At 42.8% G+C, this 27983-nt stretch overlaps 1 protein-coding gene across 1 annotated transcript; it reads left to right on the top strand.

Moving 5' to 3' along the window:
- Nucleotides 1-5: 5 nt before the first annotated feature.
- Nucleotides 6-27948, top strand: Bltp2 (bridge-like lipid transfer protein family member 2). The gene is made up of 39 exons (XM_046446810.2): nt 6-169; nt 964-1093; nt 1950-1999; nt 2243-2390; nt 2571-2689; nt 2925-2985; nt 3166-3355; nt 4209-4332; nt 4490-4614; nt 4815-4882; nt 4998-5143; nt 5816-5934; nt 6041-6204; nt 6354-6612; nt 7068-7273; nt 8948-10040; nt 10495-10686; nt 10825-11027; nt 11175-11293; nt 11414-11634; nt 12287-12477; nt 12594-12693; nt 12840-13042; nt 14154-14448; nt 17526-17683; nt 18145-18351; nt 20928-21027; nt 21321-21503; nt 21853-21974; nt 22653-22808; nt 22895-23016; nt 23908-24088; nt 24948-25034; nt 25367-25477; nt 25612-25747; nt 25853-25983; nt 26157-26258; nt 26546-26680; nt 27107-27948. Exons 1-39 carry the CDS (start codon nt 102-104, stop codon nt 27287-27289), a joined length of 6708 nt encoding a protein of 2235 aa, XP_046302766.1. The 5' UTR covers nt 6-101; the 3' UTR covers nt 27290-27948.
- Nucleotides 27949-27983: the final 35 nt, after the last annotated feature.

The following is a 27983-nucleotide window of genomic DNA, read 5'->3' as shown; positions in this document are numbered from 1 at the left end:
TACGCGCGCGGCTGGTCGGCCCGCGGCGGCGCTGCGCGGTTCAGGCGTCGGGGCCCGGCATGGCTGGGGCCGGGGCCAGGCCGGGCCGGACCCGGACCTAAATGCCTCTGCTTCTTTCCGCGCTGTTGGTCTTGCTGCTGGTTGCGCTTAGCGCTCTCTTCCTAGGCCGGTGAGGGGCTTCAGCCACAGCGATGGGGGAGGGGGTAGCGCCTGAGGAGGGGACGCGCGCGACCCCGGCGCGGGAGGCGGAAAGGATATCGATGAGGAGGGGGGCGCGCGATAAAGGCGAAGGGAGGGAATGTGCGGCCAGAGATGCGGGGAGGGGCTGCGTGCAGAGGAGACTAGGGGAGCGGGTGGGGCCTGAGGGAATGCTGATTCCGGGGATTGACTATGCGTGAGGACGGGGCCTCTCTCGATGGTTTCTCCTTCCCGCTCCACACGCCCTGAATGTCTCCTTCATCCAGCGCGAAGGGCACCTGCAGCTGGATTCCTCGCTCTGGAGAGCGAGGTCAGGAGGACTGGGAGTCCATGGGAGAGCGGCATTTGAACTGACCGTGTGTGACCCCGGACTTATCCAGGACACCTGTCTGGAGGGTGGGGGCGGAGACAGACCCTCTGGGGAGTATGTGATAGCACGGCTGCCTCCACCTTAACTCCTGTTGGGGTCTCTTCTGTCTCAGCTTTCTAAAGACTTGAGGAATTTTTTTTTTTTTGTCCCCATACTTGGGGGTGAGGTTTAGTTTATCAGGTTTCATCTGGGTGGCGGGGGTCACTGGAATCCTACAGTGCTGATTATGGCTGACTGTGTGTGACGGACAGGTGATTTGGGAGACAGGAGAGTTGCCCCAGAAAAAATCCAGTTTCAGGACATGATCCTTTGCAAGATCTTCTCAGACCAACAAGGGGTTCGGGAAGCCATACTTGGGATAGAGCCCTATTGAACTCACACGGATTTTTCTGCAGGTGGCTTGTGGTCCGGTTGGCCACCAGGTGGTGTCAGCGGAAGCTACAAGCAGAGTTAAAGATCGGTTCCTTCCGCTTTTTTTGGATCCAGAATGTCAGTCTTAAGTTTCAGCAGCACCAGCAAACAGTTGTGAGTTATGGGAAACTCACTGTGGGAGGAGGGGTGCGTGTGTGATGCAGTTGAATTTCAACCCTTAATTTACTTAAAAAAAAATTTCTAATAGTAGATTTACACATACCATCATTTTACGTATATTTTTGTGTGATGCTGAGGATCGAACCCAGTGCCTTACCACTGAGCCACAACCCCAGTCCCTTAACCCTTAATTTGGTTTTGAAACAAAATTCTGGGTTGACAAGTCCAGTGGCACACAACTTTAATCCCAGGGACCAGCCAGGCTGAGGCAGGAGGATAACAAATTGGAGGCCAGTCTCTGCAACTTAGCAGAGGCTGTGTCTCGAAATAAATATAAAAAGGGCTGGGGATGTAGCTCAGTGGTAGAGCTTGGGTTCAATCCCAGTACCAAAAAAAAAAAAAAAGAAAAGAAAAAAAATTCTGAGGGACTTTGCTAGTTAACCTCACCATTCCTCTCTTACCATGGTGATCTTAGAGCTAATTCGGGAACACTGGAATTGGTGCAAGTTGTTTGGTTAAAGATGTTTGTAGGGCACAGAGTGTCCAGGGCCCATAAGAAGGATGCAGAAGTAAAGCACAGAAGAAAGATAACAGGAACTAGAAGAGCTTACTGTTCTAATATAAGAGAGAAACAGGACAACATATCTGTAATAGAGAAATACTAAGCAGCTAACATCATTGTGAGGACTAAGATATCTGGCAGAGAAACCAGTGGAAATGGAATGGGCATATTTAGTGAGAGAGTCCTTAGCACTTCCTTGAAGGAGCCAAAAACCTTTTTCTGCCTTTTCAAGCTGCTCATTGCTTACCTAGCAATTAGTATACAGAGTTTTTTCCTGCACTGTTTTAGGAAATTGATAACTTGTGGATCACCAGCAAACTCCTTAGCCATGATCTGCCGTGAGTACTCTATATCCTTACTTCTCCTTATTTCTCCTGGGGAATATTTTGGGGTTGATTTTACAGAATGAGATCCTATACAGAGATCTCTTAACTCAAGGAGGGAGGCAGGTTTTTTCTGGAGTCTCCTTTTAGTCTGAAGAATATTAGATTGTTTGCTATGAATTGAGCTATGTTTTTGGGGAGGGGAAGAGACTGTTATGTGAGGATTGGATCTGGTGGCAGTGAGGTTTCTCTTGGCAGACATTATGTGGCATTGTGCTTTGGAGAAGTACGGATCAGAACGGACCTACAGAAGGTTTCTGGCCTGTCTGCCCCGTTCTCCCAGAGCACTGGGGTGGATCAAAAGGAGTTGTCCTTCAGCCCATCTTTACTGAAGATCTTCTGCCAAGTGAGACTGCTACTTCTGCTATTCTTCACTGTACTTCAGGGATGATGGGCTTTGGAGTTGCGGGTGGATTGTTCTGCTATTTTGGGGCATAATGCTAAGATCTGACACTCTTTTCTCAACTAGAAATGAAGTGTGCTACCTTAGAGTTAATTATTGTTCATCCTTGCTCATTCTTTCCAGCTATTCTCCATTCATGTTGATGCTATAAACATCATGGTTCTCAAGGTGGCTACCTCTGAGTCCTTGTGGCACATTCAGATCAGTAGAAGCAGATTTCTTTTGGATAGTGATGGGAAAAGGTAAGTAATTAGTAGAAGAGATCTAGTAGTCTCATTCTTGCCCTGGTGTTGCTTCAGAGAAAGTAGATATCAGGGCCTTCTTATTATCAAAGTGTTAAGTTTTTATTCTCTGCAACTTGAGGAGAGGCTAAGAGTAGGTGTTTCACTTGCCTTGTCTCTTCTAGCCAACAGAGCTTGATTGGAGATAAGTGGTGAGGAAAGGTGCCAAGTGCTTGGAATTTTTTTCCTTTCCTAGGTTAATCTGTGAGGTGAGCTTATCCAAAATCAACAGCAAAGTTCTGAAGAGTGGTCAGCTGGTGAGTATGCTTCATTTCCTCCTGGATATAAGATTTCAAGGAGCTTAGGGCTTACATTCTAGATTCTCTGACTTTATGTGGTTCCCTTAAGGCAATACCCAGGATCCAAGATCAATGCATTTTGACCAAAAAGTCCCCAAGCTTCCTACATACACCTTTAAAGGCTTATCCTCCCTACAGGAGGATACATGCCTAGTGGAACTGTCACTGGCCCTGGACCTGTGTCTAAAGGTGGGCATTAGCAGTTGGCATCTGAAGGCTATCACTGTGGATGTGTGGACACTCCATGCTGAGCTTCATGAAGGTCTCTTCCATAGTCAACTGCTGAGTCAGGGCTCAAGCTTGGTACCCAAGCCTGTTCCCTGTTCAGGTAAAGCCCCGATCATTGAGCTTCTTGGCTGTCTTGTTCTCAGGGTTATTTTGGAAGTAGAAAAAAGCAGGGGTTTCACTACTCATTCAGGCATGAGTCATTAGTCACCAGGGTTGTTTTTTTTTTTTTTTTTCTTCCCATTGTTGGTTTTGTTTTGTTTTTCCTGGTGCTGGGGATTGAACTTAGAAACAATTTACCAGTGAGCTACATCCCAGCCCTTTTTATTTTTTATTTTGTGACAAGGTCTTACTGAGTTGCTTAGGGCCTCGAAAGTTGTTGAGGCTGCCCTTAAACTTGTGATCCTAATGTTTCAGCTTCCACTGAGACTACAGGCATGTACCACCATGCCCAGCTCCTCAAAGCCTTTGACCCTGAGATTAGTTAGAGAAAATGGGGCATTTGCTTGTGCTTAGTGAACTAACATTTAGTGGTATGAATTAGACCTGTACTATTGTGTTTTACATATGTTTTTTCCATAAGTTGTCAGCAGTTCACAAATAAGTTCACTAGTAAGAATGAAGTTTAAATTATTCGACTCTAAAATCCATATTCTTCCTGTTTCACCAACCTATTCCCCATTCCATTCATTTTTTGTTTTTGTGGTGCTGGGGATTGAACATGGTGGACAAGCACTCTACCACTGAGCTCATCCCTACAATCTGATTATATATGTAGAGTCTGGAAAAGGAAGTACACCAGGTACCTGGATCTGTGGAGTATTTGCCTGTGGCTTTATTTGGACATTTGCTTACCCTGTTTTATGTGGAAGGATTTGGCCAAAGAGGGCAGAGCTTCTTGGAGTAATTGAGTGTTAAGGATTGATGACGGTTATGTTATTCGTTCATGTTCTCAGAGGTGACAGAGAACTTGGCTGAGCCAACTCTGCCTGGCCTATACCTCCTCCAGCAGTTGCCAGACCAGGTCAAAGTGAAGATGGAGAATACAAGTGTCGTGTTATCCATGAATAGTCAAAAGAGGTGAGGCCTTTTCTGACACAGTATGGAGAATGATAATGTGAGCTACATACAGGATCTCTGTAACCAGTCTAGCAGCTGCTCTGAGTTTATCTTTGGGGAGGAAAAAAGTGGGAATGTCACTCCACATCTTTCTGAGCTGTATTCTTTTCTGAGTCAGGCACCTGACTTGGACACTGAAGCTGCTGCATTTCTTATACCATCGTGATGAGGATCAACTGCCCCTTCGAAGCTTCACAGTAAACTCTGATATGGCACAGATGAACACTGAACTCCTATTAGAAGGTTCATGGGTGGGGGTTCTGGTACTGAGAGAATATCAGTGTAACTAGAGGTAGGGGGAGGGAATATAATGAGAGAAAATAGCCCCAACTCACAAGTTTTAGTGACACTCCATTCATCTCTTTGCCTGCCTCTGCACCTCACCTAGTTTTACCTCTTGCCCTCCCTTTGCTTTCCTCTCATCTGTTCCATGGTATTTTCAGATGGGTTGTTGCTGTCCCAGAGTCGCCAGCGCATTGTTTGCCTCAACTCCCTCAAGGCTAGTGTGCAGGTATGATGACCGTGATAACAAGAATCTATCCTTTTTCTGCTGTTTCTGAACATGGTTGTGTTATGAGTTAACAAAGTAAAACCCAAGCCTACAGTTCTGGTCTTCATGTTTCCAGGTGACCACCATTGATCTCTCAGCCTCCCTAGTTCTGAACACTTGTATCATTCACTATCGGCACCAGGAATTTTCTCACTGGCTGCACATGTTAGCACTGGAAACCCAGGGGACTAGTTTACCTGTTTTTAAACAAAGGAAAAAAAGGTCAGTTTAATCTTTTTTAGTCACCAACTTAGCAGGTAGATTCTCTTTTTGTTCAACATGGCATCTTGTTGTCAAATACACATTTGATTGTTTGATCTCCCCAAATCGTAGCCTCAGAAGAAAACCGTTTTATTTATCTTCCCTGTTAGATTGGACTCCTTGATAATAGGAAGATGTCTTCTTAATTTTTGTGTCCTCAGTGCCCAGCATAGTGCCTTAAACAAAATAAATATTTGAATTGAAGTTAATGATTTATAGTGTCTTATCTGCCTTAAGCTACAAGGTGCCAGTATCAAATCTGCAGAGCCATTTCTGTCTTTATGTAGTACTTAGGTTGTGCTCCATAGAGGACTTAAGGTTAATGGTTTGGAAGTGATGCTTCTTGGTCATATGAGGTTGAATCATGTGATAATGCTAATTGTCACCCTATTTTAACTATGAAAATGGCAATTTCATGTGGTTCAAACTCATGTTTTTGGTTCTTGCAGGTTATCATTGGGAGCAGCAATTAGCTGATGAATTTAGCCCCTTACTTTCTAATTGTAGCTCATTCTAAGAATCAGAACAAAACTATAAGTTCTCATCCTGGTTTTGAGAGTTTCAGGAATCTGTTCCATGATAGAAAGCTGCAAGTATTTCCTTATCACACAATGATGTCTTGTCCCTACATAGAACCTTCCCTCAAATCCTGGCTCCCATCATCTTCAGCACTTCCATCTCCAATGTCAACATTTCCATTCAGCTTGGGGATACGCCACCTTTTGCCTTGGGATTCAATTCCATCTCTCTGGGTAAGGCTCTGGGATGGAAAAAGAATAACAATTTGTCCATTAGTGGAGCTAGTTTAATCATGGCCTCAGTGACTCAGTAGTAATCCCCTTTCCCACCTTTATTCAGATTACCAGCACCTCAGGCCACAAAGCATCCATCAGCGGGGCGTCCTAACTGTGGACCACCTCTGCTGGCGAGTGGGTAGTGATTCCCACATTCAGCGGGCACCGCACCCACCCAATATGCATGTTTGGGGTGAGGCACTTGTCCTGGACTCCTTCACACTGCAGGTATGTAGGAGCTTTGGTGAATAGGGGCCCACATAGCTTCCTATCCAGACATCTTTCACTGAGCATCTTCTTAGTGGTCGGTAATAAGTCAGGGCATTACAAAATTGTATCTGCATGCTTTCAATGGGGTCCATCTGTTTCTTTTCTAGGGTAGTTATAACCAACCTCTGGGCCTGTCCAGTACCCAGTCAGATACCCTCTTTCTCGATTGTACTATCCGAGGACTTCAGGTAGAAGCGTCAGACACTTGTGCTCAATGTTTGTCTCGTATCTTATCTTTGATGAGTCCACAATCTGGGAAGTCAGTTTTCTCTCGGGAATCTTCATTTGGGGAATCCATGACATTACTGTGGAAGGTGGACTTGAAGGTGGAAGATATGAACTTGTTCACTCTTTCTGCCCTGGTTGGTAAGTGGGATAGGAGATCTATACTGAAATGGGTAGTGTGCAAACTAAGCTGATTACGCTCCTCATTTAATGGAGCCGATTATTTGGAATTTTTCTTAATTAGATTGCCAAAAAGACTTGCACAACTATTAAGCAAGACGTAAGAAAAAGACTTAGCCTTGATGTGGTCAAGAAAATGAAACCCATATAGCTTTTTATTTCCTTGTGTGTTTTAAGTTTTAGGGAACAAGTGATATATCTCTGGGCAATTTTTAGGAATTAGGGAACTTCTTTGACTCTGCTAGATTTAGTTAAAAGAGGGTAAAGGAAATTTTCCCTAATATAAAGACTCAGAATAGGGAAGCAAGTGGAATAAAGAAAAGTAGAGTAGGGGAAATAAGTAAGAAAGGAAAATGAGAACCAAAATTGCCATTTGAGAGCTGGAAACCAAGGGTAATATGGTTTCTGGATGGTAGGTGCTTCGGAGATACGACTAGACACACTGACTGTCCTGGGCAGTGCCGAGACATCCACCGTGGGGATTCAAGGTCTTGTGCTTGCATTGGTAAAGTCGGTCACAGAGAAGATGCAGCCCTGTTGTAAGGCTCCTGACATCCCTACTCCAGTGCTCTGCCTCTCCATGCTCTCTCTCACCTATCACAGCAGCATCCGCTCTCTGGAGGTAATGTATCTACAGAGAGGTGGGGCCAGACTGGGCTTTCCTGTTGCTTAAATCCTTTCTCAGTCCTTTTGACTCTTGTGAAACAGAGGGGAAACATGTCATTAGATATCTGTTATTTATGTGTTTTCTTTTCCTTTTTTTTTTTTTTTTTTGCTTATTCTATATATTTTTCCCTTTTTACTTTGAAATTAAAAACATGCAAAAACTAGAGAGAATATTTAAGCTTTTGTGTACCTAGCTTTATTAAATAACCAATTCATGACCAACTTGTTTCAGCTGAACTCCTGCTAATTTCCCTTTCCCTGGGCTTTGGGATTATTTTAAAAGAGTTACCAGACATATTATCATTTCAATTATAAATATTTTAATGTGTGTCTTTTGAAAAGTAAGGGGGTTTTAAAAAATAATGATCTGGTGTCATTTTGTGACTCAACTCCTTAGAAGGCTAGAAGGGATATGAAGAAAGAAGTACTGGCAAGTTTTGAGAGGCTTTCCAAAAACTTCTCAAAAGGTGTTCTTTAGCTGGGTGGGTAGTGCAGGTGCATGCCTCAATCCCAACAACTCAGGAGGCTGAGGCAGGAGGATTACAAGTTCAAAGCCAGCTTTAGCAACTCAGGGAGGCCCTAAGTGACTTAGGGAGACCCTGTGTCAAAATAAAAAGGGCTTGGGATGTGCCTCAGTGGTTAAGTGCCCCTGGGTTAAACCCCTGGTACCAAAAAAAAAAAAAAAAAAGTTGTTCTTTATCCTTAGGGTATCAGAAGGACCTAGGACCCCATTAAGAGAGAGTGGAGTATTTTCCTGTTCATCAGACTTTATTTTCCTTCAGTAACTGAAGAGGTTCCTTTTCAGAGATTATAAATTCAGAGAATTTCTCTCCTGGAATTTTAATCTTCTCTATCTGCTTAGACATTCAGAACTGACTTTGTTTTTCAAGTGAACAAGGGCTCTACTCCCTTCTCTGAGGCATGCTTTCACATAACTCAATTACTGTGTTGTCTTTTTATACACTACCTTTTTTTCTTCTTTTGGTACCCAGGATTGAATTCAGGGGCACGTGACCATTGAGTCATAACCCCAGTCCTTTTTTTATATTTCATTTAGAGATAGGGTCTTGCTAAGTTGCTTAAGGCCTCACTGAGTTGCTGAGGTTGACTTGGAACTCACAATCTCTTGCCTTAGTCTCCTGTACCAATCGGATTACAGTTTGGTTTTTTTTCCAAATTCCTTTTTTTAAATGTTTTCATTAGTGTGTAATAGTTAGACATTTTATACTACCTTTTACAAATTAAGTTACGTTTATAAATGCATAAACATTTCAAATTGCAGTAGTTATGTGACTCCTGAATGGAAACAAAGCCAAATGATTTATTGAGTACGTGTTTATGCTGGATATATTGTGGTAGATAACAGAGAATTATGACACACAGCCCCTTTTCTCTGACATCTAGAATCTGAGAAGAACTTAAAGCATAAGTACTCAAGTATAAGATAACTGACAACTCTTAGCTCAGCATGTTAGTGTTAGGGGACCAAAATAAGGCAGTAATTAATGTGGTTACTCAGGAAAGACTTCTGGGTGGAGATAATTCTTGAGCCAGGTACCCATGTAAAACAGTCCCTGTTATCTCTACTGTTCTGGGTCTTGATGATTGACATCCTTTTTATTCCTTAAAGGTTCAGTGTGGTGCAGGACTAACCTTACTGTGGAGCCCTCCAGATCACATGTATTTATATCAGCATGTCCTGGCCACCCTTCAATGCCGAGACCTACTAAGAGCCACTACGTGTTCTGAGACTGTTCCATCCCTTGCACTAGAGACTCCAGAAGCTACTTCTGAGCCAGAAGACAATCTCCCTCAGCCACTTCCACCAAGACGGCTGTTAAACCTGACACTGGAGGTGAGTGCAGCCAAACTGACTGCTTTCGTGGCTGAAGACAAATTCATTACCCTGGCTGCAGAGAGTGTGTCACTGAACCGGCATGGAGGTTCACTGCAGGCTTACTGCCCAGAGCTGGCTGCTGGCTTTGACGGCAATAGTATTTTCAACTTCAAGGAGGTAGAGGTTCAGTTGCTGCCTGAGCTGGAGGAGATGATCCTCCACCGGAACCCCTTTCCTGCACTGCAGACCCTCCGAAACCGTGTTTGGCTCCTCTCCCTTGGTTCAGTCTCGGTGGAGTTCCCTTATCAATATGACTTCTCTGGAACTTTGGATGAGGCAGTGGGAGTTCAGAAATGGCTAAAGGGCCTGCACCGAGGGACTCGTGCTTGGTCCTCTCCAAGTCCGGCCCCACTGCCACCTGATCTACTCTTGAAGGTTCAGCACTTCTCATGGGTTTTCCTGGATGACATTTTTGAGGTGAAACTTCATGATAACTATGAACTGATGAAAGATGAAAGTAAAGAGAGTGCCAAAAGATTGCAGCTTCTCGATGCCAAGGTGGCTGCCCTTCGGAAGCAGCATGGGGAGTTATTGCCAGCCCGAAAAATTGAGGAGCTCTATGCCTCTTTGGAACGCAAGAATATTGAAATCTACATCCAGCGCTCTCGTCGTCTCTATGGCAACACACCCATGCGCCGGGCACTGCTCACTTGGAGTCTGGCAGGGCTAGAACTGGTGGCTCTTGCAGATGCCTCCTTTCATGGTCCTGATCGTGTAGTAGAACAGGTTCGAGAGCTTGATCCAGGCAGCCCGTTTCCTGCTGAAGGAATAGATCTTGTCATTCAGTGGTGTCGCATGCTCAAGTGCAATGTCAAGACCTTTCTGGGTAAGTCGTATTTCCCTTATTTGTGGAGCCTGGTGTTTGTCGTCTGAGCTCCTGGGAGCTTTCTGAGTGATTACAGTGGAGCTGTAATATTAGGTTATATTAGGAAATGTGACTGTTATTGGATGGGTGGAGTGGGATGAGTGGGATCCCTTTCCTTTTTTTGTTCCTGAATTTCACCCTGAAATTGCTTGGCTGATATAAATGGACAACTAGAACAGTCTTCTGTAAGGTTATTGTGTCTCTTGGATCTCAGTGCTATTGGGAGTCTCCTTACCTTCTGCTCCAGGGTCTCTGCGACTTTTTCAGTTTTGCTACTTATTAACTGTCAGCTCTTGTTCTCTCAGTTAATTTTGTAAATGTAGGTGGGTAAAAAGAGGTGGCAAGGGGGAAAAAATGCCTGAGAGTGCAAAGACAGCTCCCCGAATAGTTACTTTTATCTTTTCTATCATAACAGTTCGGATCAGAGACTATCCACGGTATCTGTTTGAAATCCGGGACTGGCGGCTCATGGGTCGACTTGTGGGCACTGAGCAAAGTGGTCAAGCTTGCTCTCGTCGACGTCAAATTCTACACTTGGGGCTTCCATGGGGTAATGTGGCAGTAGAGAGGAATATGCCCCCACTCAAGTTCTACCATGACTTCCACTGTGAGTAGAGAGGGCATTTGGTTTGAGAGATACTTGTGGCGATTGGGGTGGGAAATAAGCTGAGGACCTTTTGGAGTGAAGGAGGAAGAGAAGGGTGGAGTTGTGTAACAAGATACAGCCTCTGTTTTTCTACCTCAGCGGAAATCTTCCAGTATACAGTCGTATGGGGCCCATGCTGGGATCCAGCCTGGACACTGATTGGCCAATGTGTGGACCTCTTAACCAAGCCCTCAGCTGACCCCAGCCCCCCCTTGCCCTGGTGGGACAAGAGTCGTCTTATGTTCCATGGGGACTGGCACATGGACATTGAACAGGCAAACCTGCACCAGCTGGCCACTGAGGTGAGGGATCCCATGGAGTCATTTGTCTACTAAGGTGGTATAGTTGGGACCTATATAGCATATAGGGGAAGAGATTAAGGTACTAATTTGGGAGATGAGAATGGTTCTTTTACCCATATCTCACCAAGTTCTTGGGGGTGGTTATAGGATCCATACAACACAACTGAAAATATGCACTGGGAATGGAGCCACCTTTCTTTTCACTGGAAACCTGGTCAGTTTGTTTTCAAAGGTGACTTGGATATCAACGTGAGAACAGCCTCTAAGTGAGTGGAATGAAGGGCGGGGCCTCAGTGGGGGGGGAACTCCCGGTGGAGGGAGAGGGGAAGAGTCAAGGGGAGGCAAGTGAACAGGTCACTGAAGGCTGGGGCTCCGTTGTGAGGCAGGTATGACGACTGCTGCTTCCTTCACCTGCCTGACCTCTGCATGACATTGGACCTGCAGTGGCTGTGCCATGGGAATCCCCATGATCACCACAGTGTCACTCTGAGGGCCCCAGAGTTCCTGCCTGAGGTGCCCTTGGGCCAGCTCCATGACTCCTACCGGGCCTTCCGTTCTGAGAACCTCAATCTCTCCATCAAGATGGATCTGACTCGGCACAGCGGGAGTGAGGCTTGGGCCCGGGGCAGTGGGGAGGAAGGGCTTAGAGGATGGGCTTGGACACTGAGAACTTAAGCTTGAAGGCAGAAAGGGAATAGAAGGACAGTGGAGAATTTGGGTTAGGACCTTTTTTGGGAAGAGGGTTGGTGTTTGGGGCTCTAAATAATAGTACTATAAATTGGGTGGCTTGTAAACAATAGACATTTGTTTCTCACATTCTGAAGACTGGGAAATTGATGATCAAGGTACTGGTTGTTGAAGTGTTTGGTAAGGGCCTCTTCCTCAGAGATGGCACCTTCTTGTGTCCTCACACATGGTGGAAGGAGTCACTGAGTTCCCTTTTGCCTCATTAATACCATTCCTGGGGGTTTCATTTCTGTGATCTAATCCTTCCCAAAGACTCCCAACTGTTTTATACCATCACATTGGGATTTAGGATTTCAACATAAGAATTTAGGGGCAACACAAATATTCAGACTATAGCAATATTTAAAAGCTAAGAACTTAGGTCCTTGAAAGAAGAAGGTGCTAGAGAAACTGAATATGAGGCTGTATGCTGTTTGGGATTTTAAACCTCTAATACCTGAAGATAGGAAAGGATTTAACATCACCTCTGTGTTTCAGCCTCAGCTAGAATATATCTGTCCTTTCCTTTACAGCAATATCCCAGCCCCGAATTCTACTATATAGTAGTACCCTGCGCTGGATGCAAAACTTCTGGGCAACTTGGACTAGTGTCACAAGGCCTATCTGCAGGGGCAAGCTCTTCAATAATCTGAAACCCAGCAAGAAAAAGCTTGGCCAGCACTACAAGCAGCTTTCCTATACTGCACTCTTTCCACAGCTGCAGGTCAGGCTCTGACCTTTGACATCCTCTGTTCCTTTTCCCTAGTATTCTTATATTGGATCTCTTATGCATCCCTCTCATGCCATCCTTTGTTCAGTCTCATACTCTCTTCTTGCCAGGTGCATTATTGGGCCTCATTTGCCCAGCAACGGGGTATCCAGATTGAGTGCAGTCAGGGCCATGTATTCACTCGGGGAACTCAGCGTCTTATACCTCAAGGTAAGATCAAAGACTCCTTTCATTTCTCTAGCCTGTTCCTTATCCTTTTCTCCTTCTTAGTTCTATTTCTTTCCTCCCGTAATGACTCACACTATCTTTATCTTTCCATAATATTCTGCATGGACTTTGTGTGCCTCCTTTTTCAGCGGGCACAGTGATGCGGCGTCTGATCTCTGAATGGAGTGTGACCCAGATGGTGAGTGACCTAAGTCAGATGACTGTTCACCTGATGGCCTCGCCCACTGAAGAGAATGCTGATCACTGCCTTGATCCCTTGGTAACAAAGACCCACCTGCTGAGCCTGTCTTCCCTCACCTATCAACGGCATAGCAATCGTACTGCTGAGGAGGTACTGCCTGACAGTTTCTTTTTTACCTTAGTTATATTAGTAGGTCTGCTTGAAGCTATACTTAAAACAAAACAAAACAAAAAAAAGTCTTCGACTGATGTAACAAATTTATTTCTCACAGTTTTTAAGGCTGGGAATGGGAAGTCCAAGATCAGGGTGCTGGCATAGTTAGGTTCTACTGAGGGCTCTTTCTGGCTTGCAGATGGATGCTTTCTCTCTGTGTCTTCAGATGGCAGAGAGAGAGCATGTGCAAGAGTGAGACCATGAGTCCAAGTGTGGTGTGTGCATCGAAGTACTCTGGTGTCTCTTCTCTTTTTTTTTTTTTTAAAGAAAGAAAGAATTTTTTAATATTTAATTTTTAGTTTTTTGTGGACACAACATCTTTATTTTTATGTGGTGCTGAGGATCAAATCCAGCACCCCACGCATGCCAGGTGAGCGCGCTACTGCTTGAGCCACATCCCCAGCCCCTCTGGGGTCTCTTCTAATAGCACTAATCCTATCTTGAGGGCCCCACCATCTTGACTTTATCTGAACTTTCTTACCCCCCATATCCAAATACCATTACATTGTGGGCTAGGGCTTCAGTATATGAATTTGAGGGGCACACAGTTCAGTCATAGGAGTAGATTTTAGGCTAAGTTCCTGGTAAGATGCCTAACTATATATCCCAGCATATATGTCTTAACTTTATAATGCATTCACTTGATTTAGCTGTATCAGCATCCTTCTTTTGAAAATTCCTTTTCTCCCTCTACTTCTAAATGTAGACTCTTCAAAGCTTAGATGATTGTCAAAATGAAACTTAAAAAAAAAAAGAAAAAAGAAAAGGTAGTCTTTTGCCATTCAGGAAATAAGAGATTTTAACTAGTACTTCATTTGTTGCTGACTTCCCCTGCCCAGTTTGGGAAGGATTTTAAGTTGAAATTCTGTCATTTAAAATGTACTAGGTCTGGTTAGAATGTAAGGTAATGTGGAAACTTTCTTCATGGTCTTTCTTTCTCCTCCAAAACAGGTTTCTTATTCAATAAGCTTGTTCTTTTTGCATTTGTTGTTCAGAAGCAATAGTGGGAACGCCCACACTACCCTGAGGTTCTTTTCTTGTTTCTTAGGAGCCCTCTACTAGAGATGGTGATCCTGCCTTTCATACACACCAGCTGTATTTGGTGGATTTAAGGATTTCCTGGACAACCACCAATCGAGACATTGCCTTTGGTTTGTATGATGGCTACAAAAAGGCAGCTGTACTCAAACGTAATCTCTCCACTGAGGCCCTGAAGGGTTTAAAGATTGATCCCCAGATGTCAACCAAAAAGCCAAAGCGGGGTCTCCTGACCAGTACCCCAACCCCACCTCATGTCAACACTTCCAGCTTCAGTGGACGGCCTGATAAAGGATCATCAGGAGGTAGGCTGGGACAGATGAAACTCAGTGGATTTAGATTTAGAACTTGGATGTGGGCTTGGACCAGGGTATAAGAGGAACTGAATCCTGGCTGGTTCTGTCTAAGTGTAGAAATGAAATCAAACTGTTATTTTCCCATATTAGGCCATATTAGTCTTATATAACCAATAGTATAAGGAAGGCCCTTAAAGCGTCTGATCGTGTGGCAAGAGAAGTTGATCAGGAGTGATGGGACCAAAGCTGGATGAGTTAAGGAAAGAAGCAATTATTTCATGTTTTGATAATTAAGATGTTCTGTGGGACTCCACAAGTTTATCATCTCTAAATGAGCTTAGATTAGTTAATGTGCTCACTTATTGATTCATAGATTCATTTTAGCTTTGTTGAGAGCTGATAATATATCAGACATGACCATAAACCCTGGGGCTACAAAGATAAGAGTAAGCTCAGAAACTAGTAGGGAATGAGATAGGTAAATTATAATATCATTATGAAAATGCTTTGTAAGAATGTGTAAAGGTACTAAAAGCCTACAGAAGAAAATATTTAAATCAGTGTAGAGAAGTCTCTAAAGGCTTTACAGAGAAGATGATAAATCTTGAAATATTACACTTCACAGGCAAAGAAGAGAGGGAATTTTAGGGAGAGCTAATAACAAGTGCAGAGGAATTCAGATTTATGGTGAATTTGAGGACAAGACAAAAAGTATTAAATGCCACAAGAGAGAAGTGAAAATCTGGGAGTTGTTCCTGACTGGAGTGAAGGAGAAAAAACAGTCAGGGAAGGATTTATTGAGGAAGTAGCATTTGAACTGGACTATAAAGGCTTAATATGGTTTGACTGTGTGGAGATGGGGAAGAAGGGCATTCAACACAGAGGGAATAACCCGAGTAGGAGTGCAGTTAGGAAAGCTCACGTTCAAAGGAGAGAGAACAAGCTGGGCACAGTGGTACACACCTGTAATCTCAGCAATTTTGTGAGGCATAAGCAACTTAGTGAGACCCTGTTTCAAAATAAAATATAAGAAAGGGCTGGGATGTGGCTCAGTGGTTGACATCTATCCTGGTTAACAGTGTAAAGAAGTGAGAAATAGTCTGGAAAGGGAAGATGACGGTAAATCATCAGAGAGCTTTAATACAGGGCTAAGGAGCTTTTGGTCCTTATTCAATAGGGAATTGTGAACTACTGAAGGTTTTTGAATAGGGGTGTTCATCTTTAGAGTTTTACCTTTAGATGATAAATCTGGCAGAGGCATATAGGAGAACTAGAGGGGAAGAAACTCCAGGTGGGGAGACAAATGAGAAAACTATTATGTGTCTCAACAAGAAGCAGCAAGGGCTGGAACTAGGCAACGGCAGTAGGAATGGAGATGAGGAGATGGATAGAAACGTGCGTATAGATTTGGGCACTAGTTGGAAGGAGGAGTTATAGCAGGGAGATTTGAACATAGTGGCACACACCTGTCATCCCAGCTACTTAGGAGTCTGAGGCAGGAGGATTGCACAAGTTTAAGGCCAGCCTTGGCAACTCAGACCCTGTGTCAAAAAAATAAAGTTGTGGGTGTTATTGGATATAGCTCTGCGGTGTAGCATCCCTCTGTTCAATGCTAGTACCTTCAAATAAACAAGCAAGATAGAGGGACAAAAAGGTAATGACCAAAGTTTTGAGTCTGGTTATTGGCATGATGTTAATAAATATCAGAAATAAGAGAGCCAGAGGCTAAACAGATAGGAGGAGGTGTAGGGTGTTATTGAGTTCAGATTTGTACATGCTAAATTTTCATCCCTAGCAAGACATCTAAATAAGTCCAACAAACAGCCGTAAATGGAAAGGGGGTTAGGGCAAGAGATAGAGGCTTGGAAATGTCAACATAGAGGTAAGACTTAACACCAAGGAGATAATAATAGTTGTTTCCTGTTTAGGGGACACAGTTCAGTCATAGGAGTAGTAGGTACTCTGCAGTTTTTGTTTTATTTTGGTACTGAAGATTGAACCCAGGGAGACTTTACTACTGAGCGACATCCCTAATCCTTTTTATTTTTTGTTTTTGTTTTTAATTTTGGGGGGTTTTTTTAGATGTTTTTATTTTATTTTATTTTTTGTGGCACTGAGGATTAAACCCAGAGCCTCATGCTTGCTAGGCAGGTGCTCTACCTCTGAGCCACAACTCCAGCCCTTACTTTTTATTTTGAGATAAGATTTTGCTGAGTTGCTTAGGTCATCACTAAGTTGCTAAGACTGGCCCTGAACTTGTGATATTCCTGCCTCAGATTCCCTAATTGCTGAATTATAGGAGTGTGCCACTACATCTAGCCAGACTACTATAATTCTAGAGACTGTTCTCACTGTAACACTATTAGACAAGCTTATTAAGAGAAAGAAGGGAGTATGCCAAGGGTGGATATCAGGAAATTCTTCTTTTTAAGACTTGGAATAAAGTCTAGAGATACAGGAAGTAGCAAAACTGGGGGAGCACAGTGACACTGATGACAAAGGAGTGTGGTTTCAAGTGGAAAGAAGTAGTCACAAACAGTATGTAACACAAAGTAGTATGAAAATAATATGGTGAATTTGAGGACAAGACAAAAAGTATTAAATGCCACAAGAGAGAAGTGAAAATCTGGGAGTTTTTCCTGACTGGAGTGAAGGAGGAAATACAGTCAGGGAAGGATTTATTGAGGAAGTAGCATTTGAACTGGACTTTAAAGGCTTAGTATGGTTTGACTGTGTGGAGATGGGGAAGAAGGGCAAAATAATAGGAAATGAGAAATAAAAGGAACATAGTAGGAGTAAACCAGAGGTGGATATGTCTAAGGAAAAAAAATGCTGCCATTTACCTAGCATTTCTTAGTTTCTGTTGGAAATCTGTTACTTTTATGGACATTAGGGAGAAAATGAAGTGACAACCCTTATTTTACCCTTAGGTGTGAAGGGTGGGGTGGAGTGGGCTAGACTGACATTCTAGGTTGGGGAGGATATATCCTGTTCTTTACCTAGTGAGATAAATTGAGGATTTAGCCTTGGATGTATTCTCTTTCCTTTTGAGACTGACCTTTCTTCACTTCCTATTTCTTTTCTAGGTGCTTACATGTTGCAGAAGCTGATTGAAGAGACAGATAGGTTTGTAGTATTCACAGAAGAGGAGTCAGGTATGAGTGACCAATTGTGTGGCATTGCTGCCTGCCAGACGGATGACATATATAACCGAAACTGCCTTATTGAGCTGGTCAACTGTCAGGTACCTTTTCTCTACCAGAGCACCCCAGTATTAGGCTAGATCATAATCATATTCTTACCTCCCCCCATGTCTAAATAAGAATAGGTGAATAGAGTTCCAAAAACTTTCCCTTCTTACAGGTGTTATGAATAATAATTTCCACGTCTTAAAGGCAGAAAAGTTTACTCAGTAAGCCAAATATAGGCCTAGCTGCTGTGGTTAATACAGTGTTCCCGATAGCTTTCTGATTTCCCTTGGTGTCTTTTTCTTTTTTCTTCTTTTGGTACCAGGGATTGAACTTTGGGGTTCTCAACCCCTGAGTCACATCCCCAGCCCTATTTTGTATTTAGAGACAGGGTTTCACTGAGTTGCTTAGCACCTCACCATTGCTGAGGTTGGCTTGAACTCGTGATTCTTCTGTCTCAGCCCCCTGAGCCACTGGGTCTCTTGGTATCTTGACTTTGCTTCTATCTCCGGCATAGATGGTTCTTCGTGGAGCAGAGACAGAAGGCTGTGTCATAGTGTCAGCTGCCAAAGCCCAATTGTTGCAGTGCCAACACCATCCGGCCTGGTATGGTGACACATTGAAGCAAAAGACATCCTGGACTTGCCTATTGGATGGCATGCAGTACTTTGCTACTACTGAAAGTAGCCCTACTGAGCAAGATGGCCGACAGCTCTGGTTAGAGGTTAGTTAGCAGGATAAGGAAGGCCTGTTATATCCCTAATTTTTATAGTTTGTACCTTCCGTCAGCATAGTTAGAAGATTCTTCATATTACCTGTTGCTCAGCTATAATATCTTGAATGTGGGCAGTCTCTGATCTGTGAGCACATAGTACTTTTTTTTTTTTTTTTTTTTTTAAATCTCCTGGTCTATTTCATTGAGAGAAATTCATTTCCTAGCACTAGAATAAAATGAATTGAAGCTTTCTTACTTTCAAAGTTGTTATTCTCTATTAATAAAGGTCACAGTAACCAACAGGCAGTCAAGAAAACAAGCAGTAATCTGAGAACTTTTGATAAACACTGTATTCTCCCTTTCTTGATTTGGTTGTTGCAGCAAGGCAGTGAGGTTGAACAAAGGACTGTTTAAGAGTTAGGTTATGTGACTTCTAATGAAAATTTTGCCATTACAGTAGCTGCAAGCCTTTTGGGACAGTCACCTTTATTTGTAAAAAAAAAAAATAAATAAATAATAATATTAGTTGTTGGTAGACCTTTATTTACTTATGCTGTACTGAGAATTGAACCCAGTGCCTCACATATGCTAGGCAAGTGCTCTACTACTGAGCCACAACCCCAGCTGTAAAAGTTTTTAATGGAATTAATAACTTCACTATCTACAAGACTGTTAAGAATCAAGTGATAAGGTGTTTTGAAAAATATATTTATTCCTATGGAAAGTAGTCTCAGCATTTTTAAAATCAGTATGTCTGAGGGAGTCTAAGTATATGGCAAGATAACGTTTTTTTAAAAATATTTTTTTAGTTGTACATGGACACAATACCTTTATTTGATCTATAACCCAGTGCCTCACACGTGTGAGGCAAGCACTGTACCACTGAGCCACAATCCCAGCCCAAGATAACATTTTTATTGGATGGTAATTTTATGAGTAGTTGGTAGATACTAGGAAAAGGGCTTGTCATCTCATTGCAAGGTAGTAAATCTACAATATAATTTCTAGGATATAATATCAAAGTTACTGGAGGGTGTAATAGTTATGAGATATATCTAGCCAATTGTGCATTGTCATTAGGAATTTAACAGGTGTTAAGTGCCCACATTGTGCTGGGCATGGTACACCCTCAAATGAATTATAGTATCTAGCTGCATCTGATAAGGATCAAAGTAATTCTATTTGCTGTGCTACTCAATGAAGCTGATTCCTCTTATTCATCTTTCTTCCTTGGCTAGTGCTTCTTACATCAAGTACATTAGGGCTCAATTCAGGCAACCTCAAGTGTAATGACATAAAAGATAGTGAACATTTAGATCAGATGTCAAATCAAATATGGTTGTTGTTATTTGAAGTCATGCTGAGACCTCAGGCAAGCAGTATCTTTTTTTTTTAATCAGTGGTCTTAGGAGATAGATACAGAAGATGCTGACTACCCATGTAGAGATGAACAGTATGCACTATCAGAATATCAGGATATCCCTATCTGGCATTTCTGGGTCTTTGCTTCATTTAGGCATGATGTCTTTTACAGCTAAACTCAATTTTTCAGATTATATTAATAGCATTAGAGGGACATCCTTAGTGTGGGTGGGAGAAACTATGAATTTTGACTTTCCCATGAGACTTATTTTTTGACTTGTCAGATCTGCCATCCTTTAGCCTTGCTCTTCTATGTTCTTCATATATCACTCATTCTGCTGACTTCAGATTAGCAGAGAGAATTAAAAAAAAAAAAAGTCTCCTTCCACCAAAAGCAACAGTTTCAGAGTAGTTTTCTATCTGAAGACAGAAAACAGTAAGAATATACACACAAAAAAAATTGATACCAAAATGGGTGTAGTACTCTTATTTTTTTTGCTTCCCATATGATTTTTTAAAAAATATTTTTATTGGTTATTGATTAAATTTTTTATTTTATTTATTTATTTATATGTCGTGTTGAAAATCAAACCCAGTGCCTCACATTCTAGGAAGCACTTTACCATTGAGCCACAATCCCAGTCCCACATGATTTGATTTTTTTTTTTTTTTTTAAGTTTTCAGCAGACACAACTTCTTTATTTGTATGTGGTGCTGAGGATCAAACCCAGGCCGCACGCATGCCAGGCGAGCGCGCTACCACTTGAGCCACATCCTCAGCCCCACATGATTTGATTTTAACCTAGCTTATTGTTTTTCACACCTGTGGCCTGGTAAAGTATGCACCCAATTAGGTTGGAGAATTTGGGTGTTTTGGGATAAGAGAGAACCATATATTTCCTCTACTCTGGTAGATCCTTTAAGCTACTCAAGTCAGTGGAGTAAGTCATGTGTCATTTAACAGTGGGGTCCATCCTGTGAACTGTGTCATTAGGTATTTTCATCATTGTGTAAACATCATAAACTGTACTTATAAAAACTAAGATGGCTGTGACATCACTAGGTAATATAATCTTATGGAACCATCATCATATATAGTCTTTTATTAACTAAAACTTTATTATGTACATGACTGTGCTTGAAACATAGAGATCTATTACTCAATTGGTTAGGAGAAGCCACTGTTTCCCCAGAAGCTAAAGATGCTGCATTTCTGTCTTCAGGTGAAGAATATTGAGGAGCACCGACAGCGAAGTCTGGACTCTGTGCAGGAGTTGATGGAAAGCGGACAAGCAGTGGGAGGCATGGTTACCACAACCACAGGTCAGTTTTCCCCTGTCTTCTCATGATATGATTAGGAGCAGATGTGTATCCCAAATGGGCCTTGTTATTTCTCTACTCTCCATGCTTTTTTTTGGTGGTGCTGGGGGCCTTGAGCATGTTAGGCAAGTGCTCTGCCATTGAACTACATCCCAAGCCCTACTTATCTAATCCTAACATCAGTGTATGCTGGAGTAAGACCATTTTGTATTATGTTGAAAGTAGATATAGCTGGGACACTCTGACCATGCCTTTATTGAAATGTCTTTCTCTTTGTCCTTTTCCCATATTTTCAGATTGGAACCAGCCAGCTGAGGCCCAGCAAACTCAACAAGTCCAGCGAATCATTTCACGTTGTAATTGCCGAATGTACTATATTAGTTACAGCCATGACATTGATCCCGAACTAGCAACTCAGATTAAGCCACCTGAGGTTCATGAGAACCAGGAAAAGGAAGATCTCTTAAAGAAACAGGAAGGTATTCAGGGTTCAAAAAGCTTTAGGGAGAGAAGTAGGAACCTGTGAAAGTAGTTATTTTCTTAGTGGTTTTGAGATAGTAATTATTAAAAGTCCTGTTGTGCACTGGCATTAATATTTTACTTTGCTCTATATTTTGTAAGTTCTGAGAGAATAACCTACATTATTGGAAGAAACTGGGATGGATGGGTATTGTTCTGATTCTAAAATAAGCGAGTATGTTTCTACCTATAAGCATCTTTTATTCCTTTCTTTGGGGAATAGGAGTGGCTCCAAATGTGGGTTAAAAGGTGGAGTAAATATTTAGAGAGAAACATGAGCTTCTTATTCAATTGCTAACAATTACTTAGGGGCTGTGGATACCTTCACCCTTATCCATCATGAGTTGGAAATTTCCACCAACCCAGCTCAGTATGCCATGATCCTGGACATCGTCAACAACTTGCTGCTCCATGTAGAACCCAAGCGGAAGGTGAGTATGGGCCCCTATAGAATGCTGGTTAGCCTCAGAGGAATCCATAGACTTTGTGCTTTATTTGTACTCTAATAATAAAAGCCATGCTTCACACTGAAAAAGGACCTTTTAACTGGTACATCATCTATTAGGCAGCAGCAGCAGTTGAAATTCCACTAATCTAGGAAACATTTGAATGTCCTTATGACTATAGAGCTTTTGTTTCCCTTGACTGTTTTTCCCGGACAATTCTCCAGTCTCCACCTAAACAACTCTAAATATCTTAAACTATATCATTTTTGCCATCCCGACCCTATGGGCCTGGTTTATGAAACCCACCTACCCCTCATTGTTACTGCTAATGGTGACAGATATCTACATGACTTGTCTATTAAAAAAATCTTACAGAACAACAAATATTCCTGGTACTGGGATGTAGCCCAATGGTAAACCATGTGCTTAGCATGTGCAAGGCTCTGGTTTTTATCCCCAGCACCACACAAAACAAAACAAAAATAAAATATTATTTCATTTCCCTTTCCATTTTTTTATATTTATTTTTTAGTTATAAGTGGACACAATATCTTTATTTCCTTTTTATATGGTGCTGAGGATTGAACTAAGTGCCTCACTCATGGTAGGTAAGCACTCTACCTCTGAGCCACAACCCCAGCCCCTCCCTTTTCATTTCTTTAGGAGCACAGTGAGAAGAAGCAGCGTGTCAGGTTCCAGCTTGAGATCTCTAGCAATCCTGAGGAGCAACGCAGTAGCATATTGCATCTGCAGGAGGCTGTGCGGCAGCATGTGGCCCAGATACGGCACCTGGAGAAGCAGATGTATTCTGTCATGAAGGTAGTCACCCCAGATAGTGTGAGGACAGGGAAGTCTTCTAGATTAGGGGAGATCTTCTCTTAATTTCTCCTATCCTGGTCCCCTAGTCTTTGCAGGATGATAGCAAGAATGAGAACTTGCTTGACTTGAACCAAAAGTTTCAGTTGCAGCTAAACCAAGAGAAGGCTAATTTACAGCTGGAAAGTGAAGAGCTCAATATTCTTATCAGGTACCCATCTCAGTATCCTGCCCTTTTCCACTTCCTTGCCCATGTTTTTATTGTTGTTGTGGGGGGGGGTTGTTGTTTGTTTTTTATGTATTCGGGGTTTGAACCCAGGGGTGCTTTACCACTGAGCCATATCCTCAGCATTTTTTGAGACTGGGTCTCCCTAAGTTGCCCAGGCTGGCTTCAAATTTCTGATGCTCCTATCTCAGCCTCCCAAATAGCTGGAATTATAGTCATATGCCATTGTGCTTGGCTCCTTGCCCATGTTCTGACAGTCTTTATACCTAATTGCATTATCAAAGGCTGACATAGAAGTAAATTCAGACACAAGTATTGCTGGACTTGTCCAAAGAGGTCAAGAACAGGAGAACCCTTCCTCTGGGTCCTTAGTAACATACTTATTGGAAAAGGCTCTGCTGCAAGAAAATGAGTAATTGAGAAAGTGGCCTTGACACCATGTATCTGTATTGAAAATACCTTGAAGTCGATTAGTAAGGAACACAATTGCAGATAATAATCATAAAGGTTTTTAGTGGGGAAGAGACACTTTTATCAAGAAGCTATAGAGGTGAAAAATGTTGTACGTGTTTTTTTTTTGAGAGAGAAAAATTTTTTTTTAATATTTGTTAGTTTTCGGTGGACACAACATCTTTATTTTTATGTGGTGCTGAGGATCAAACCCAGCGCCCCACGCATGCCAGGCGAGCACGCTACCGCTTGAGCCACATCCCCAGCCCTGTTGTACGTGTTTCTATAGCCCAGCTGCAAGGGGGGGTACTTAAAGAGACTACTCACCCACAGTAGGTTCATCTGCATCATTCCAGAGCATTCTATCCTACCCCCAACCTATTTAATGTTTCCCTTATTGGCTTTGGCTGTCCTGTTCATTTATAGGTGTTTTAAGGATTTCCAGCTTCAGAGGGCCAACAAGATGGAGCTGCGAAAGCAGCAAGAAGATGTAAGTGTGGTCCGCCGCACCGAGTTTTACTTCGCTCAGGCACGGTGGCGCCTGACAGAGGAAGATGGACAGTTAGGAATTGCTGAACTGGAGCTACAGAGGTTCCTCTATAGCAAGGTATCTGAGATACAGACACACAAAGGCAACTCTTTAAAGCATTGACCTACCTCAAATCCTCAGTTCATATAAAGAGATTTAAAAGGGGGGGCTAATTAATATACGATTAGTAATGATGGCCGTGATTAGAAACATGAGCAGAGCTTCCTTAGATACTAAATGACACAAACATAGATATGTTTGATCAAATGCTTCTTTCACTAAGATTATCTATCCCTGCAAATGTGGCTCAGAGGGAAGTAATCTTCCAAGTCTAGCTTAGAATAGAAACATTCTAGGATGTGAAGGCGATCTGGCTACGACATCTGTCACCCCATTGATCACCAGGGTTGATTTAGCTGATCTGGCTGGCTAGTCGGGTGTCCCCTTCCTCCCTCACCGCTCCATGTGCATCCTTCCCGAAGCTGCATGCTCAGTTGAAGAGGACAACCTTCCCCGATAGAGGAGGACTTCTTTGGTAGCTGCACTTCCCTGCTAGAACCTCCAAATAAGCTCTCAAGGTCCATTTGTAGGAGAACATAGGTTAGTCAAGCTTCTAAGACTCTAGACACATCCAAATGAGGTGCTCATTTGGATGGGGAAGAGGACATATTCACTACTTTCTCTCACAGAGGATGTTTGGAAATGAATGAGAAAATTTTTAAATGTCACAGTGACTAGGAAGTCTGTTATCCCTAGCCAGGAGTACCAGTGAGAAACACTGGTTTAGTGGGTATGGTGATTCTGTGACATTTAAAGAGAGATCAAAGATTGGGACTAGGCACATGGAGGATCTGAAAACAAACAGGGTATTTAGCAGTTCTCTAGCAAGCTCCTAAGGTTAACTATAGTGGACTGGGGCAAAAATCTGTCTTTATAGGTGAATAAGTCTGATGACACAGCAGAACATCTTTTGGAGCTGGGCTGGTTCACTATGAACAACCTTCTCCCCAATGCTGTCTATAAGGCAAGTTTTTTTTTTTTCCTTTCTCTTTTATTGTGATACTGGGGATCAAACCCAGGGCCTTACATATGCAATACAAATACTCTTACGACTGAGCTACACCTTCAAACCTGTATAGCAAGTCTTATTTCCTCCTCACTGGTTCATATGCTTTTTTAAAAGCACAGGGCATTTATAATGGCTTTTCTGTGTAAACCCATTAAAAGAAACAATGTGGATCTGAGATGGTAAAATCTTGCTCAGTTTAGAATCTTGCTTCTCTGTATGGAGCATTTGTGGGTTGATTTGTGGCAATGAGGACATTTGATTGGGCTGTTGTTTACTCTGCCCTACAGGTAGTCCTACGGCCCCAGAGTTCCTGCCAGTCTGGGCGACAGTTAGCCCTCCGCCTCTTCAGCAAAGTCCGGCCTCCTGTGGGGGGTATCTCTGTTAAAGAACACTTTGAGGTTGGTACAGTCCCTTGGGAGCCCAGAAACAAAGGGCAATCCAAAGATATCTGTGTGTTATACTATGCTAATTAGGGGTAGGAAACTGAGGGATAGTGTTTGAGCTTAATTTCTTCAACTTTTTTTCCCTTTAGGTAAATGTGGTGCCTCTAACCATCCAGCTGACACACCAGTTCTTTCATAGAATGATGGGCTTTTTTTTTCCTGGACGAACTGTGGAAGATGATGAAGTTGGTGATGAAGAGGATAAATCCAAACTGGTGACTACTGGTAAGAACTTTTATGGTGGAGGACCAGAAGAATGGGGTGGCAGCCACAGAGATAGCAGATTGCTTCAGAAGGGGGATGGTAGTTGCTGTGCTTGCTTTTTCATAGGAATACCAGTGGTAAAGCCTCGGCAGCTAATTGCAACAGATGATTCCATACCTCTGGGCCCTGGGAAGGGTGTGGCACAGGGCTTGACTCGAAGTTCTGGGGTCAGAAGGTCATTTCGCAAATCACCTGAGGTACTACATATACCCCTGATAATAGAAAAGTGGGAGAATCTATTGGTCCTGGCTGGGGATTTCTCTTGTTTTCTTTGAGTCTACTCCAGGATTGAAAGGAAGGGGTGATATTTAGAGTCCTGCATTTCTTTTGATATTTCCAGAGGCTCATGATATTCTTGTGCTTTTCCCAGCATCCTGTGGATGACATTGACAAGATGAAAGAGCGAGCTGCCATGAACAACTCCTTCATCTACATAAAGATTCCACAGGTTCCACTGTGTGTCAGCTATAAGGTCTGTACCTCCTCAGCACTTTTTAGGAACAGGGAATTTAGAACAGAATGGAAAGGGTACCAGTAAAGATCATCAGGGATTATAATCAGAGATTATAGACAAACTGGGTGATAAATCTGCTGTTCCTTCTGCTTCCTGCAGGGGTTAGCATCTTACTAGACTGAGGTAAGGAGAAATCAGTATCTGTAGGTTGATGTTGCAGGACTGATTTACACTCAAGTACTGGCATAGATTCAGAGTAGTGCTTATGTACTTTTTCCCCCTCTTCTCTCCCCCTTCTCTTGCAGGGTGAAAAGAACAGTGTGGACTGGGGTGACCTTAATCTGGTGCTGCCTTGTCTGGAGTACCACAACAACACATGGACATGGCTAGACTTTGCCATGGCAGTCAAAAGGGATAGCCGCAAAGCCCTGGTTGCCCAGGTATCCCGCCAGGGCTCATGGCTGTTTGGTTAACAGGGGCTGGCAAGTAGATCCCCTGCTCAGGAACCTTTTTTAGGATATATTTAATAGTTGTTTTGAGAATGGGCAGGTGACTGAAGTGAAAGCCTTCTTCTCTTTTGTCCTCGCCACAACTTTGCCCAAATGATTAAATTAAATGTTTACTGCTTTGTGTAATGTTGACAACTATTAATTTTAGGGAACTAAGGGCTGCTACAACCTTAAGTTTAGAATGGGTTCTAATTAGACTGTGAGCTTCTTGAAAGCAGAGACCATTTTATAATTTGAGCTGCTCTCTTGTGATTTGTATATATGTTTAATAAATCTTGGTTGACTTGGTTCACTTTGATTTATTCTGCTTGCCCCACTAATATTTACCTTTCCTTTTACTCCTCTCCAACCTGCCAGGTAATCAAAGAAAAATTAAGGCTGAAGCCTGCAACAGGGTCTGAGGTCCGAGGGAAGCTAGAAACTAAATCAGACCTGAATATGAAACAGCAGGAAGAGGAGGAGAAAGCTCGGCTCCTCATCGGTTTAAGTGTGGGTGACAAGAACCCTGGCAAGAAGTCCATCTTTGGCAGGCGCAAGTGATCTGGCAATTCAAGTGGCTGCAGTACATGATCTGACTCTGGCTCAGGCCCAGGGACTTGTGGGATGGGAGGGGCTTCCCCTTATCCACCAGGATTTGTGGGGGTTTAGAGCCCACAGAGTACTATGGAGGGAGGCATAGCTCTTTAGCAGCTGGCCTGTTCCCCGCAGGGCATGGTGGACAATAATACTGAGTTCATCTCATGCTGATTAGGCCCAGGGCCAAAGAGGCAAGAAGAGAGCAAGACCCCAGGGAATGGACCCATGGCTGGGATCCTGTTTCCTTGGGGTCAAGTGGAAGGGTGGGGGAAGAGTCCTGATCAAGTATGATAAATTTTTATAGACATATATATATATATATATAAATATATATATACACACACACACACATATAAATATATTTCTAAGCATAACTGCTTTCCCTCTGTGCCAGGAAGCCAAGGGGAAGGGGCTGATCCTCTGTCCCTCCTCTACTGCCTTGTATGAAAAAGGTATTAGTGTTCTAGGGGAGAATCAGCTTCTCCCCAATCTGTGTGCTAACTTGGGAGGATGGCAATAGGAGCTAGGGCTGGCCATGGGTTCCCTACTCTTCCCCCGGATTATGCCCTGGAGAATGGCAAAAAAAATGACCTAAGGAGAAAAAAAAAATATTTTAAATTTGATGCTGTTTTTTTGGTTTATTTTTTGTGTTAAGTGC

This window comes from Marmota monax, unplaced genomic scaffold (assembly GCF_021218885.2).
Source record: "Marmota monax isolate L192 unplaced genomic scaffold, Marmota_monax_Labrador192_F-V1.1 WCK01_AAM20220418_F8-fsc00138, whole genome shotgun sequence".
NCBI classification, from domain to species: domain Eukaryota; kingdom Metazoa; phylum Chordata; class Mammalia; order Rodentia; family Sciuridae; genus Marmota; species Marmota monax.
The sequence above is the reverse complement of the archived record's forward strand: the minus strand, read 5'-3'. Positions and strand labels throughout refer to the sequence as shown.